The sequence below is a fragment of the Copidosoma floridanum genome, unplaced genomic scaffold (assembly GCF_036245765.1).
Source record: "Copidosoma floridanum isolate Cflo_tuat_1 unplaced genomic scaffold, Cflo_Japanese_pri ptg000020l, whole genome shotgun sequence".
NCBI classification, from domain to species: domain Eukaryota; kingdom Metazoa; phylum Arthropoda; class Insecta; order Hymenoptera; family Encyrtidae; genus Copidosoma; species Copidosoma floridanum.
Window position 1 is genome coordinate 5,986,196 of NW_028321897.1, and position 15,060 is coordinate 6,001,255.

A 15,060-nucleotide genomic window follows, 5' to 3' on the forward strand; every position below is an offset into this window, starting at 1 on the left:
CTACTATGTGCCTCTCGTGATCCTTAATTGGTCAATTGATCCGCGGGGAGGGGGGGGGGAGGGACGTTGGCCTGGTATGTATATACATACGATAGATGGACAGATAGATCGGGGCACACGGTGTATATACGTGTATGGTGTGGTGGAGCGTGACAGCTTTACGTTAATGCCCCGATGCCGCTGTTTGGCAGGATTATCTGATTATCATCGCCTCCGAGATCGGCACCCCCTTAGCTTATATATATATATATATATATATATATATATATATATATATATATATATATATATATATATATAGTTCGGGGTAATTAATCGCTCCTTCGCTCTCGAGTGTTGTGGGTGTATGGATTATCGCAAATCTACCGAGATAATATAGATCGCCGGACGCGCGACGAGGTGAGAGGGAGCGTTTTGTTTAGGAGGAGCCCATCGAGCGGGCGCTTGAGGTGACGTTGACTTTTAAATGGGGCGAGATTTAATTTTCGATGGTAATGGGTATACGTACACAAGTGTCGGGGTGATTTGTTTCGCGGATCGCCCGTACACACACACACACCGCGCATCGGTTTGCTCTCAGACTTGGTGGGCACGCGTACATTTTCATATTTTTTTTTTTTTTTTTTTTTTTTTTTTTTTTTTCGTAAGTGCTGCTTACATTGAAAAATAATTAATAGTATTGAAAAAGAATAAATTACAATTTGACAGAAGCGTGAATGCAATAAATGTTTTTACTTGGTAGGTGTTTACGACATCCACAAAATTATTGGGCTGGCGATGTTGGATTTCCGTAGCCGGCCGTGTAATATACATGTATGTAATTGTAAGGGAAAATAAACGCGAGTTAAATTTTTTCCCTTGAATAAACACCGATTTCTGTAATCTGCCAATTTTTTCGAGCCGAGACCACCTGTATCTTCGTTAAATATACTTATTTCATTGCATCGGGCGTACATAATGTATACACGAGCAGATCATCGACAGTCGATGGCAAATTTAAACGTCTTCGCTTTATTTTTTGTATATGTATGTTGATAATACGATAATGACGGAGTCGCATACGAGTAAATTTATGCAAACATGATAATGCGGTTGCGTATGGCATGTATAATAACAGCGCAGACGTCGAATGAAAACGAAATGAAGCTGTGCACTCGGCGAAAAGGAAAAGCCTTTCGGTGGCAGCAATCGAGCGAATTAAAGGCCGACAACTGCAGGGGTAATTTGTAATGGAGCGCGTACAAATTTTGATGTCACTCGTTCCCTGGAATTTTGACAAGTCGCGCACACGCGCCGGGCTCTCGGGGATCGGTTTCTCGGAAAAAATCGAGAAAACCATACGGCAACGCAAAGAAGGTGTATAGGGTGTGGGGGGAGTGAAAAAAAAAAAAAAAAAAAAAACGAAGAACCACACCACAAACCTGTCGTGGTGCAGCGCCGGTGTACCGGTTGTTCTCGCGATGCCGTTGCGAGTCACTTACCAGGAGTCTTTTTCCCCCGATGCTCGAATGGCCAAAAAAGCGTAGACGTGCGCGGAAAAATCGCCGAGGAACTCTGCGTGTGCGGGAAAACCAACTGGCTCTATGCCGATCGTTTTCTCCTTGCTGGTCGTTTTGCTTTTCAATTAGGTATCTATCGCTTCTATTTTTTTTTTTTTTTTTTTTTCTTAGTTTTTGGTAAAAAAAACCACACTACAGATTTCACACATTTTTAGACTGTTTGGTATGGCAAAAGTAAATCTACAACTCTGCGTTTCTTTTTACTTAATCACCGAGATTTCAGAAAATCTGCTCATTGGGAAATCAAACATTTTAAAAAGCAACGAGTACACCGGTGACAAGGCAAGAGCATACCTGGAACAAAAAGGTCCAAAAAATCATACCTTCAACCGCCATAGCCCTACTTACGCTCGAGCCTGCAGTCTTTTTCGGGTCACATATGCGCTATGTGTACCCGGGGCCACTCAATTAGCCGGAATTCGCTGTATATATATATATATATATATATATATATATATATCGATGTCGCCGACCGATTGATCCGAGCGTGTCGACGTGCCCGAGCCGGCGTAATAAATCCGCGCGAGACGGCGGTGCCGCATGACATACATATACGCAGGTATAATATACATGTTAGCATGGAATTGGGCAACGCTTCGCAATTAAGGAATCAATTCTAGGCAGACCCCCTGCTACTCCAGCTCCCTATTTTTTTTTTTTTTTTTTCATAAATTTTGGTATTTTTCTCATTTTAATTGATACGATTATTGCGTGTTGTATGCTTACTTTTGTATCACCTACTCTCGCAACTGCTGCTATATACCCTCGTGTGTGGGGGGTTTACAAATATACTACCGATCTTTGCACCACGTACATATAAACGATCGATAAATGATAATCGGATGTGTTGCATGTATAACAATGCAGGACAAAAAGGTCCCATTTCGTAGCTCGCCTCAAAAAGAGGGCGGGGGGAAAAAACTTTTTTTTTTTTTTCTCCATACACGTGTCGCAAGTTAGCTGCGCATTTTTACACTGCACCTACGGCACCGCAACATAACAGCACACACAGCACGAGAGCCAAGAAAGAGAGAGAGAGAGAGAGAGATAACGAACAATTTCTACTTTGTCCCCCGAAAGATCGCGCGGCCTGCAGATTTTAATCTCTCCCTTCCTCCAAAGCTCTCGCGTTTTTGTTATTATCGTATAGCTGTTGTTGTTGCGATTAATATTATTCAAGCACGACTTTCGCGAAAACGAAGGCGAGAGGGGTTCGGGGGGGGGGGAAAGGGCCGTTCCTCATGCCTTGCCCGTGTATTATCATTATTATAATAACAACAAGAGCATGTGAGCGCGCGTGGATATTATAAATATATTGCGCAACAAGTAAGGCGTGAGGCGAGCCACTATTACATATATTATACATGCGCCCGAAGAGAACGAGAGAGTCCCCTGCCGGTGCGATACCGATCTTTCCACGTATATATATGTGTATATATATTATGTGTGTGTGTGTACGCGGGCATTATCGCCTCTCCCTCTCTCCTTTTTGGCTCCCTAGGCCTCTCTCTCTCCCCCATACACGTATACAGAGTCGTTGTTGCACTTTTTTTTTTGGTTCGACGTTTCGTACATTGTTGGGTCTATATGGGCACCGCAGAAGGGTACGCGCCTTCCCCCCCCCCCCTCGGTGTCGCAACGTGCACTTTGGTGTGTAGAGGGTAAATTAAGATGTTTTTGCGTAATTAAGTGCTCCCCGCTTATTAGGTGCCACGCGGAATTGTTCGCGGGAAGGGGTATACATACACGCGGATCGTAGAATTTCGCGTGTACAATGTATACCATTACGTGCAATTAAGATTCGTCGGGCAGGATTATAAGCAAATAAAAGACTAATTAAACTCTCGTTGCTCTCGGGGTGTACGTTGTAACTAGCGTTTTTGTGTGCGTTTATTATTATTGGATAACAATTATTTCGGGGTTTTGTAATATTATTTCGTGAGCCACGCGTCTATACAAGTGCATTTCGGGAGGAGAAGAAAAAGAAAAAAAAAAAAAAAAAAAGGAACGAGTAGAGATATGAATCTACACGGTACACGCGTGTGTTTTCGCCGAAATTCCGAGCTGCCCTTACACGAAATCTTGCGAAAAGCTCTATTTTTTTTTTTTTTTTTTTTTTTTTTACCCTCCCGCCAGCTCGCCCATCGGTGTGTATCATATATGGATTATGGGTCATATAGATCGCGATAAATCTCCAATGGCGCTCCTATCTCGCCTAAGATCTCCGATGTGGGCTTATGGCGTACGGGCTCTTTGCTCGAGGCCGATGAAATTTTCAGCCCCGGAAACGCTGTTTGCATCGTAACGCTGTATTGTACGTGTTTATAAAAGGTTAATCGATAGATATTATTATTTTTTATTTTTTCCCCTCTTTTTTGTACCGAAACCGCTCTCGGACAGCCCGTGGCGTGTATATGCATGCGGTGGAGTGCATTTAGGCGACATCGGGAAACCAGAGCACTTGCGAAAGGCACACGCGCGGTGCCCAGCTGTGAATTCGCAACACGTTGTTCCTTTTTTTTTTTTTTTTTTCCATCAGAGCCAGAGGAATTTTTGGTCCGCCGAAAACTTGGACCAATATGACGTAAATCGGCTGTACAAGCGTGGAAAAGAACGCCTATACTTCGAGAGACTCTCGAGATTGTTTTCAAGAGTAATTTTCAATACCGAGACCCGAAAATTTAAACAACTAGTCTCGTTGCGTTTATCTCGTACATGCCCAATAATCACGTTTTTACTACTGACCGAATGAAACGTATCATTTATCCAATTAATTTCAAAATTCATGTAATTCCAAGGTGTTGTTTCTTTGAATTATTCATCAAAAGGCATTAAAACAATTGTGTCGAGTATACATTTATCTTCCCTGTATCAAATAGTATAGATTAGCCATAACTTACGGTTACCGTAAAAATGTTCCGAGATCCGAGATAAAAAAAATTCGTTATATCGGACACACTCTCGAGAGGACCCACAGTTAAATTATCAAAGAAAAGACGAGCATGCATACAGAGCTGCGGTCGATAATCGGGGACCAAAACGCGGGTTGTATCGGTTGTGCGGTCATTAGCGATCGATCGGCCGGTGTGTGTATGTGCGACGGTGGGGGGTTCTTCGAGCGGAGAGACACGACTCGAGAGTGAGACGCTTCGGAGCCGCGCCCACCGCGAGGCGGACGTCGCGCGCCTCGTTATCTGGGGCGTCGGATCGACTTTCCGCGCGGACGACAGCCTCCTTCCTCTGTTTTCTCGTTTCTCTCCAGCAAGTGTATCCATACATGTATATATACACATTTACGGTGATTGACTCTCTCGTGTCTCGTCTTGGTGTACCCCGTTGCAAACCCACTGATTTTCGGATCGAAAATATTTTTTTTCTCTCTAGGAAAAAAAAAAAAAAAAAATACACATAGGAGGGGCGGTTGCCGAAAAGCAACCGCGAGACACGTCCTCGCCGGAGGAGCCAATTAAACGGCTAATTAACTGCGCTCTCGGACCTTATCAATTTCACTTACGTACATGAGTACAGAGCACAGACTCACGCGGTTTGTTTGAGTCTAGTTTTTTTTTTTTTTTTCCTTTTGTTTTTCGGTAATAGCTGATGTATCGGTATTAAGGTCGAGTCATTTTTATCCCTCCCTTCCTCCCACGCTTACACACGTGTATAAATGTATAATAGGCACATCAGATACAGGGGGTAAATGTATACAAGTATAGTCCATGCGGTGCAGTCGCCTAATTGTCGAGTCCCCGCGGCTACCGTATTACACACGAGAGATTGCGAAACGCGACTTTGCTCCGTTCATGCAGAGATAGAGAGAGAGAGAGAGTGACTTTGTCGTTCTTACATGATTTTCTGTCACGCGTATATATTTCCATATATATACTTATTGGGGAGAAAACAAAATTCGCGAAATATGTTATACATGATCTATACCTGTAATGCGTGTGTTTATACATTTGTTCCTTTGTTTCGTTGTTGCAGGTTGTCGAGTTGAAATCACTTGGCCGGAGGACATAGTGCTTTCATGCCAGTAGAACGAGGCCGGCAGCGTCAGTCCTGGTCGGCCGGGAAGCACAGGCACAGGCTCAAAGGGACTTTATGCAGGTATCCGCGTACATAGTAACGAAAGTGTGAAAAACAAAGGTGAAAATTGTGAAGAAAAAAAAAAAAAAAAAAAAAAAAAAAAAGTAAAATTAAAGAGGAGAGAACAGGAAGGACGAAGCAGGGGGGGCACACAGAGCGAGGACCACGGCAGAGATTAAGCGCGAGGAGCCGAGCGCTAGGGCGAGGAGGGGCCGGTGGCTGGAATCGACGCTGACTTACATCGGGGGCGCCGACCTGCAATCAAGGTTCATGGTTTTCATGGTAAGTTTGCATCGTCTCATTTTTTTTTCTTTTCTCATTGATACGTTCATGCCCAAAAGGACATATAACTTGATACGTCTCATCCGATGCATCCACTCATCGTCCCCGGAAACCGGAAAAAGGGAAGAAAAAAAAAAAAAACTTAATCTACAAGCCCTCCCGCACGTTTACTTACACATGCGTGCAGCCTCAACCCTTTAAAAAACGCGCATCTGCTTTGTTACGCTCCCAATAGGTACCTGATGCACGCCTTCGAGATGGAATGAAAAAAAACAGGAAGAGAGCTCGCCTCGTATGTGTGTACATTACGTGGACAAGTTGACGCTGCAATTGGCAGCTCGTACAAGCCCCCTTAAAAAAAAAAAAATCGAGCTCGTTTATAAAAACTTTAACCACAGCGGGGACGAAAAATAAAAAAAAAATAAAAATAAAAAACGAGACGCGTTGCGCCGAAAATCAATTGAACAAGTTGCGCGGGCCAACTCGTTAATCACTGCTTTTATCCCCTTTCGGATGGCAATAATGATACAGTATTTGTCATTCATAAGCTGTTCTCTGTCTTACAGCTAATGTATAAATAATTCTGCAAACGCACCAAGCGCAGCTTCCCCATGCAATTTGCAATCGATCAATCGTATATGTACAAGCTTATACGCTGTTATATAATAATACACGCGAGGCAGGGTGGGTCGCAAGCAAATTTTTTCGTCCCCTCTTCGCCATATACCGGTACAACCCCCTAACGATCTCTCCTGAGACAAATAAGCGACGCAGGGCCCATTCGTTTGTACATGTGAAACTGCGATAAAACACCAGTACCACGCGCTGCTGCGGGAAGGGCTCCTTTCACGCGCCGTCCCGCGTATATAAGCCGCTCATCTTGATGCAACAGAGTCGAGATGAGGAGCGACAGAAAAAAATTACATACCCCCTCCCCCGGGCCTTTTGGCATGTAACGCGGAAGAGGTGTACGCGCGTGCGGTAACAAATGAGAGAAAACGAGACGCGGCAAACAGCAGCCCCGAGGCCATCGGTATGTATGTATGTATATGTATATAAGAGCTCTCGTTCCCGTTTTTATTAATTCGCGCCCCGGTGCCAATGAGTGCTGCCCCACCACCCGGTATCTCGTTGTCTTATCGCGTATAGGGATGGCGTTTATTTCGATTAATTCCGAGCGGCGATCGGTTATCTCTCGACCCTGCCACCGCAGAGAGAGAGTAGAGGCTTTTGCTCCTCATCGGCGGCGTTTCAGGAGGAGGCTCTGTTATTACGCCCGACTTTGCCGGTGGTTTTTTGCCACCTCGGTAATTTACGACGGGGCAAGTATATGTGCATACTTTGCGACGCGGCCGAGGATTTTCTTTTATTGTTGTACACCACGGCACGGCCCCGTATAAGCCCGAAAATAATGAGGCCCGATCTTGGGGGGGTATAATATAAGCTCGGCGGAGCTTGGCTGGCGATACACGCGTTTGTCATTTTTCGGTGCGGGTGTATCAGCGGGATCCGACGCCTCGGCGCGCCAGTACGGGTTAAGAGAAGCTGATACGTCCAATAGCTCATGCGGACTGTGATAAATGAGGAGGAGGGAAGTAGCTTTTTTTTTTTCTTTACTTTTCTTTTTTCCACCCAAACATGTAAAGCTGTGATTAGTACATACTTGCATACCAGTATGTAACTGCAACTTATACGCGGATAAACTGGAAATCCAATTGGAGGGTTATCGCTGTACACCCCTGCAAGTTGACGGGATGTAAAATTGTGAAAAACTTTTTTTCCATTTGTATCAGTGAAATTATCAATATTTTACCCAATTTAACTGTGCACGTTTTATTATTTACGAGGTTCGACAATGTTATAAAAAAGAACAATCACACGTGAATGTGTAACATATGTGTATAATAGCGTTGCAGCGATTGAAATAACCTGATATAATTGGGTTATTGGGTTATTGGATAATAGAATGCATCTATTCGTCATATCCCAAGCATTGGCCCTTTTTATTCCTAATCAACCCTCCCCCAACTACATATTAAAAGGTCCCTTTCGGCACAAGCATCCCATTACCACTGCCCTCCGATCTTCTCACCTCCTCCTTCTCCAACTGCGCGTCGCTCGTATTTGCACTCGAAAAGAAAAAAAAAAAAAAAAAAAAAAAAGGGACCCTATATAAGCTCGGGTAAGAAATTCCAGGTGGGTGTTCCTCCTCTTCTCGTTCTTTCGGAGAAGCGCGCATTAATAACCATCACCGCGTGTCCAAACCATACCATCGGGTGTGGTCGTGCGAATATTGCACCGGTCGCGCCCGCGCCAGTCGAGAGTCGCCTCGTTTTACGAGACTATACCCCACCCCCCGTACATAATGTATAGTATATACACGTATGGTAACTCGAGCTTACGCGAGTTTTTACACGCGTGTACTTAAATGCTATTGAATTACTCTTTTTTTTTTTTTTTATATATATCTTGTATATAGGCGTAAGTGATACCAAGGGACCGTTCTTGACGCGCTTTTCGTCGAGTCGATGACACACCCGGCTGGTTCGCCTTTTTTTCCGTTTACGCTATACTCTGTTTCGTAAACATAAATTATCGACGTTTATAAATATATACAAAAGAGAGGGAGGCAGGGAGGTGGCACTTTTATATAAATCGCGGGCGGTAAATAATCGGTTCCCAACCGACACGGGCGGGCTTGGATTTGCGCGAAATTTCATTCCCAAGCTCTATTGTGTCGGAGTAATCCCTTTTTTGGGGGGTTTAAAAGGCCGAGCTTACTCGCAAGGGAAATTCGCGGGTATGCATATAAATACCAATTAGCCGGGATATTGGGGTGCAACGGAAAAAAAAAAAAATGAAAAAGAGGAGTATGTACAAGGGAACGATGAGATGTGGTATGATTTATCCCGAAAAGCTTCGGGGGGGGGGAGAGGGACCGAAAGTGATAAAGAACGGGGGGGGGGGTCGAATAAGCCCCGCGATTCCGTCGTCTCTCGTTCTTAATTATCCCTTCGCAGGCAATAAATAATCGATGGTTAGCTCCGGAGCTCGCAAATCTCGCGGCCGGCGGGCCGATTTATCGCGCAATCAAAGCGCCGCCCTCGCTTTTTCTCGCGCTCCTCATCGGCTATATATATATACATATTTGCTACTTTCTACCAGCACCGCCATCTTTTTTTTTGGCGAATTATTCTTTTTTTTTTCTCTAACTACTTTTCTGCGCACGTGTTGGTCAAATTAACAAATAAAGCTCCGCGTCGACAATGCGTGAACGTATACAATCGGAATATACTGGTTTTTTTTTATCTTTGGTGTAATTTACTATACATATACACAATCATGTAGTTACAAGGTCAAAATATAAGTACTTAATGAAGGGCATCAGAATTCGTCATTTTACATATCCAACATACATAACAGTGCAACTATACTGGTTAATGCAAATCATCAGTTGTTTTCAGATGATGTATAACGGGCCAATGGAGAATGGTGCACTTGAATAAAAACCATACGATATCTATCTCGTACCAATATTCAGACAAGTTAATTATCTTACCTATCTATAACACAGCTTCCAGGTTGACCGCGCACACACAGTTTACAGAAATGCTCGATTTTATAAAACTGCACGATAATAATTAGTCATCCAAGAGGCCGTAAGTAGGTAGTATTTCTCTCCCATTGAAAACTAAACACTCGTTGATTTGTCCGCTGTTGCGAAAACTTCTTTTCAGTTCGATTCGTTTCGGTTCCGTTCCGTTCCGATTCCCAAATACGCTCATACGCTCACCACCCCAAACAGAAACGTTCTAAACTTTGCAAACAATTAGTCACAACAGCAACTGCACTGCACTCATGCAAAATTGTAGATCACTTGTTCGAAAAAATCTAATCTGAACAAAAATCCTCTTCCGTTGGCTTACGTATATCTATATATACGTGTAGCCTCATTCGATCAACCGTCAACCCGTTCTTCGAGCATTTAGTTTCTTCGCACCGCTCCGTGGCAACAATCTCCTGCCGTCCACTGCAAAAACGAAGCATCAAGGATGCGTCAATTAAGGAGATTACTTTGTTCTTGTAAGATTTTGCTCCGATTTGTCCCCCCGTGTCCTTCTTCGAACCGTAAGTACAGATACATATATGCACTAAAACTATCGAGACTCCGAGAGTCACAGTTGACGATCATACGTATTTGTATAGTGATTATCGATCGCAAGAGCGCTGTTCAGTCACGTAATCACTCGAGGTACAAATACCCCGACATTGTGCATGTTAACAATCGGAACTTTAGTACTCAAATCTTGGAGGTTATGTCATCCGCAAAGTGTTGCACATAAGAACAAGTATGGATGAGAAGATGCCGGTTCTTTGCAGCGCTTCTTCTCCGCATCTGTTAAAAATAATGCCAACGGTCTCTTCTTCATTCGTCGCGTTCAAGATGAATTATCAATTATTATGTAATCGTACCCTCAATGGTCCCAAGATCCTTGATAACGTGAGTACCTGTATATGTGATTATCTTTTAGCAATAGATTTGTGCATGATTTAGTCCCACCTGATTGAATTACTTTAATTTTATGAATCATTTGAAGTTAATGATGATAAAAACTGTAGTATTCTACAGAACTCACACATATCTTACTTTTGGGCTTTTGAACTTTGACAATATTGTTGAGTACCAGTTGTTAATGCCAAAATTTGTCATTTTCATAGTTAATGCAACAGAGAAATAAGTACTTTGTATTATTTTAAATGATTATGACCCAGCTTCGAATTTAAAATGCGTAATGCTTGGTTCAATAGTCAAAAAAATCCAAATTTCGTACTTTTTTTCACAGTTTGAAAAATACTTCCTTCTACCAAATGTTCAATCATATAAAAAGGTTTTTTCGCACATGCTATATCTCTCCTCATCTCTATAGGTTGCTTTCATGCTGTTTGGTCATTCGTAGCCTTTTTTCACTGCTTGGACAACACCTCTGGCCACCTGCAGTGACAAACACAGCTTAGGATGCATCGTTCAGAGACTTAAAAGGACCTTCTATCCATGTAAGTTGGCTGGTAATGGCTTTAGTCATAATTTCAGTGTATTCTCCCACTGACTAGAAGTGCTCAACAGAAAAGTGGCTTTGGAAATTAGTTTTGAAAGTCACCTCAGGAAGAATCGTCTTATTCGTTTCTCAGATGGTGTTTTTTCGGCACTAAAAGATTCGAATTCTCAAATTGAGTGAAGAGACCCTACCAGTACACTCCTCAATCCCAACGGTGTTTAATCCACTCCATTATTATCATTCCTTTTTTTTTTTTTACACAATTAACTCGTGGGACGCGTTACAAATGCACAAAATTTTTCGCTCCCCTGCCAGCTGAAATTACATTTTGAGAGAAACTCACCGCGATGACGACGATGATTAATACCGATCATCAATTACAAAGCAACACCTGCGAATTTCGCGAGCTCCGAGTTTAAATTATTCTCTCCCCGTCGTATCCCTCTGCCGTCGCCTGTAAAAATATATATCATAAATAATGAAAAATCTCCACTCGCGGGGAAAAATATCTCCTTCGGCGACCGGCACGCAAGCATTACTCATGCATACACGCGTATGGCTTTCTCAAAGTAAACGTCACAAAGGGCACAAAAGCGTGTAAACAAACGCGAAATTATTTATCGCAAATAAAAAGTGGGCCAGCCCAGCAGCAGGGAACGTTTAATTGCTCCTGAAATTCAATCCTCTGCTCGTATATACGTACGTACGCACGATGAAGAAGAAACAAAACCACTCGGGCGACAACTCATCTCGCTCTTGAACTTGGAAAGCTCACCTGCTGCGAGAGCTGCTGCGGCGCCGAATTCGAAAATTTGTAGGCCGTGGCGTGGGATTTATGCGAATCGAGCCGTGAAAGTGCAGGCGACGAGGAGAAGGAGAGGATATTCTCGAGCACACACGTATGACAAATTGGTGTGCATAATATACACGTACACGCGCGACTCCTTCGGGCGTGTGCCATTTGCGTGCTATATATGCGTCCCCTCGTTTGATTTACGCACTGTGACTAACGCGCGCAAGTGCGAATTGGAGCTTTGTAGAAAAGCATGCAGAATCACCTTTGTTTCGCATTGTTGGTGTAGTGGGTACTTGTGCCACATTGTGAGACAGAAATGACCGATGGGATTAAGATGGTTTATAAATTTTGTATTCATGTGCACAGTGCGCGGTTATAACATGTGTCACGGGTGTACACGTAAAAGATAGATAATTGAAATGTAAGCGTTCTCTATATCTCTCGTGTACTGCGGCTCGGAAATCGTATCTCTATATACTGCGATAACTTGGAACTAGGCCAACCCCAGAAGTATGATTAAAAATACGAATAATAACAAATGGTGAATCCAGTCCTCGAATTTTCATCAGGAACTTTAACGAAACCACTCTCTTTTTTTTTAGTTCTAACGGAAATGACGTAAAATATGTATAGTTGGTCAACACTTCTCGAAGGCAAAAACTGTTCAGAGTCTGACAAACAAATCAGCTCTGTGGAAGCATCTCATTTTCATGATGGTCATTTATCAGACGAAATACGTAAACTCTACTCTCAGCAGTTGGAACTCGATGCGGATATTAATTATACGATGCGGTTGGGGAGGGGTAAAAAAAAAAACAAGGCTCGAGTAACAAGCCAAGTGCTGAAAAAAAAAAAAGATCCAAACGACGCCCATATCATACGTGCTCTCCACAGTAGAGAACCACTCCACAAAAGGGGGATGGAGGAATGGTAAAAATCCGTCGAATTCGCATAAATCCGGGCACCCGGAGCTTCGACAAGCCTCTTGCGCCGCACTGGTCGGAACTACCAGTGTTGTTAGCCGCTGCCTCATGGTGAGATATACCCACGCGCGTTGTCGTCGTCGGTGGATTCCGTGTGCGCAATAAAAAGGGGACACCCACATATTATACCCGCGCTGGGCCTCCCCCCCCCCTCGGTCGTTAATTGTTGGGATAGATTTAGAGGGGCGGAGGTATAAGGCACGAGTACAAGCCCCCTGGTATTTTCTCGCCCGAGAGAGAGAGGAGAGGTGTTTTTTGGCTGGATTTTTGTTTTTGCTTGTTTTTCCTTTAATGCGTGGCGTTGTTTTTCGCCCACCCTCCCAAAGGGTAAAGTTTTTTTTTTTCAGCAGGAGGAGGAGGAGGAGGTTTTTGGGTATTTTAATGAATTAGGAGTTTGTGTTCCTCCGAGGCGGCGGTAGAACATACACACACACGTGAGAGGAGAACGAAACAAATGTGCCCGGACGCGCATGAATTTTCCATACGATTAATCGGGAGACAAGCCCATATGCTTTATCATCTTGGAGTATTTACTGTACGAGCACGTTGTGAGTGTGTACACATGCGCGTGTGCAATCTCGGTGGTAGCTGATGTTTGACTAACGGAAAGCGCGTCACGCCCTCATTGTCGGGCGACGATATCGCTGAAAGTGATTTCTCCACTCTTGTTCCCCTTTAGACGCGTCACTTGACGAATTTGGTTTCTTTTTTAGGTTTTTCCCATGAAAAAAAAAAAAAAAAAAAAAAGAAAAAATAGTTTCAGATAGCGTGGAAGTACCAAATGACGGTGAAGAGAGTGTTTGACGAGCGAGTTGGTCATCGTCGTCATCAAAGCGAATCTCGAGACGATGTTTGTTTGCATGTCTCGCAAAGTGTACGTATAAACACGTAAAAAAAAAATCTCGAGGAAACACGCGTACCCAATAATATTATGTCGCAAGGAGAAATCGCGGATTTTTCGTACTTTTCGTCGGATTTAAAAAAAAAAAAAACTCGAGTGTCCTCTCCTCCTCCTCCTTCCCTCGTAATTTCACTTTACGCGCGTAAGTATATACGCACACGCTCGTACGAGACAAGTAAAACGCGTAATAATAAGTTTCGCTCGGAATTATCATCATTATTACAAGAGCACATTCGACACAGAGAAAGAGAGGAGGGAGGAGGCATGCGAGTATAATTTTACTACCGCAACATTAAATCGGATTTTTAGGGCCTCGCTTATACATGCAAAGTGAGTATTACATTGCTCGTTATTGGCAATTACGCGGCAATACGTCTTTTGGTATTATTATAACGTAGCCCCGAAATTCGACGTCGCATTTCTCTCTCTCTCTCTCTCTCTCTCTCTTGTTGTGCGAGTGGCAATAAAATGCGAAACAAGTTCGGCTCATTACAGTCGAAAAAATAAATGCGCCCCGCCGCCGGTGAACTCAACCTCCTCTTTTTCTCTTGTATACTTATTTGTGCATATACGTACAGTTTTATAGTACGCGGATGTGTCTTTCTTGGCGAACCGTTAAAAAACTGCGTGTTATCTGTGAATAATTTTACGGCTAATAAATATCTCGTGCTTACGCGAGACATTACCTTTTGCATCGGTGCCACATGAAATTTAAGTCATTGGGAAAAGGAAAAAGACGTGTGGTGGCGCCAATGTGGTTCTAAGTTGGTTTCCCATGTAAAATAATTAGTACTCGAATGAAATGAAGAAATAAAGTGTGTGTTATATAATGTGCGAATTCGATTGAGAATCGTCTGCTAAAAATTTTAACGTTACCTTGTCGAATAACTTAATTCATCACATCAACCCCAAACTCGTGAGGGGAAGTCCACAAATGCTTTCCATCGACATCGTGACAAAGTACACATATTTTCCAGCGCCACAACAGATTTCGCATCATACGTATACGTATAACCACAATTTTTTTTCCGTATGTTTCTAGATTTGTTTAAATTTGTAAATAAAAATATTTAATTAAGAAAGCTCTAATCGAGTATAGAGTCCCCCACATCCCCAATATCGCCAATAAACAGATGTGTGTCCGCTTCCTCGTAAAAACCAAAGAGGCAACGAATTGAGCTCGCGTCGCTTGTAAGATATCATGTATACACATCGGCTTACTTTCTTCCCGGCTACCGCGTCTTCTCCGTTGATGCGCTCACCGCATCCACACACACGCGCGCGTTTTATCGTCTCTGGGCTCTTATTCCGTACGTCCCCTGTTGATATTATTTTTCTTGCTTACTTTGAAATAAACACGCGCGGGGCCCCCCCCCCGAAATTTCCTCGTCGATTC

General features: G+C 43.2%; 1 protein-coding gene across 2 annotated transcripts in view; it reads left to right on the forward strand.

Moving 5' to 3' along the window:
• The window catches only part of LOC111642824 (uncharacterized), a 346,613-nt gene that overhangs the window by 32,388 nt on the left and 299,165 nt on the right, over positions 1-15,060 (forward strand). For both annotated transcript variants that reach the window (XM_089593969.1, XM_089593970.1), the window contains exon 2: positions 5,544-5,927. In XM_089593969.1, coding sequence (XP_089450095.1) covers positions 5,916-5,927 — 12 coding nt within the window. In that variant the 5' untranslated portion in view covers positions 5,544-5,915. The remainder of the gene's footprint in view (positions 1-5,543; positions 5,928-15,060) is intronic.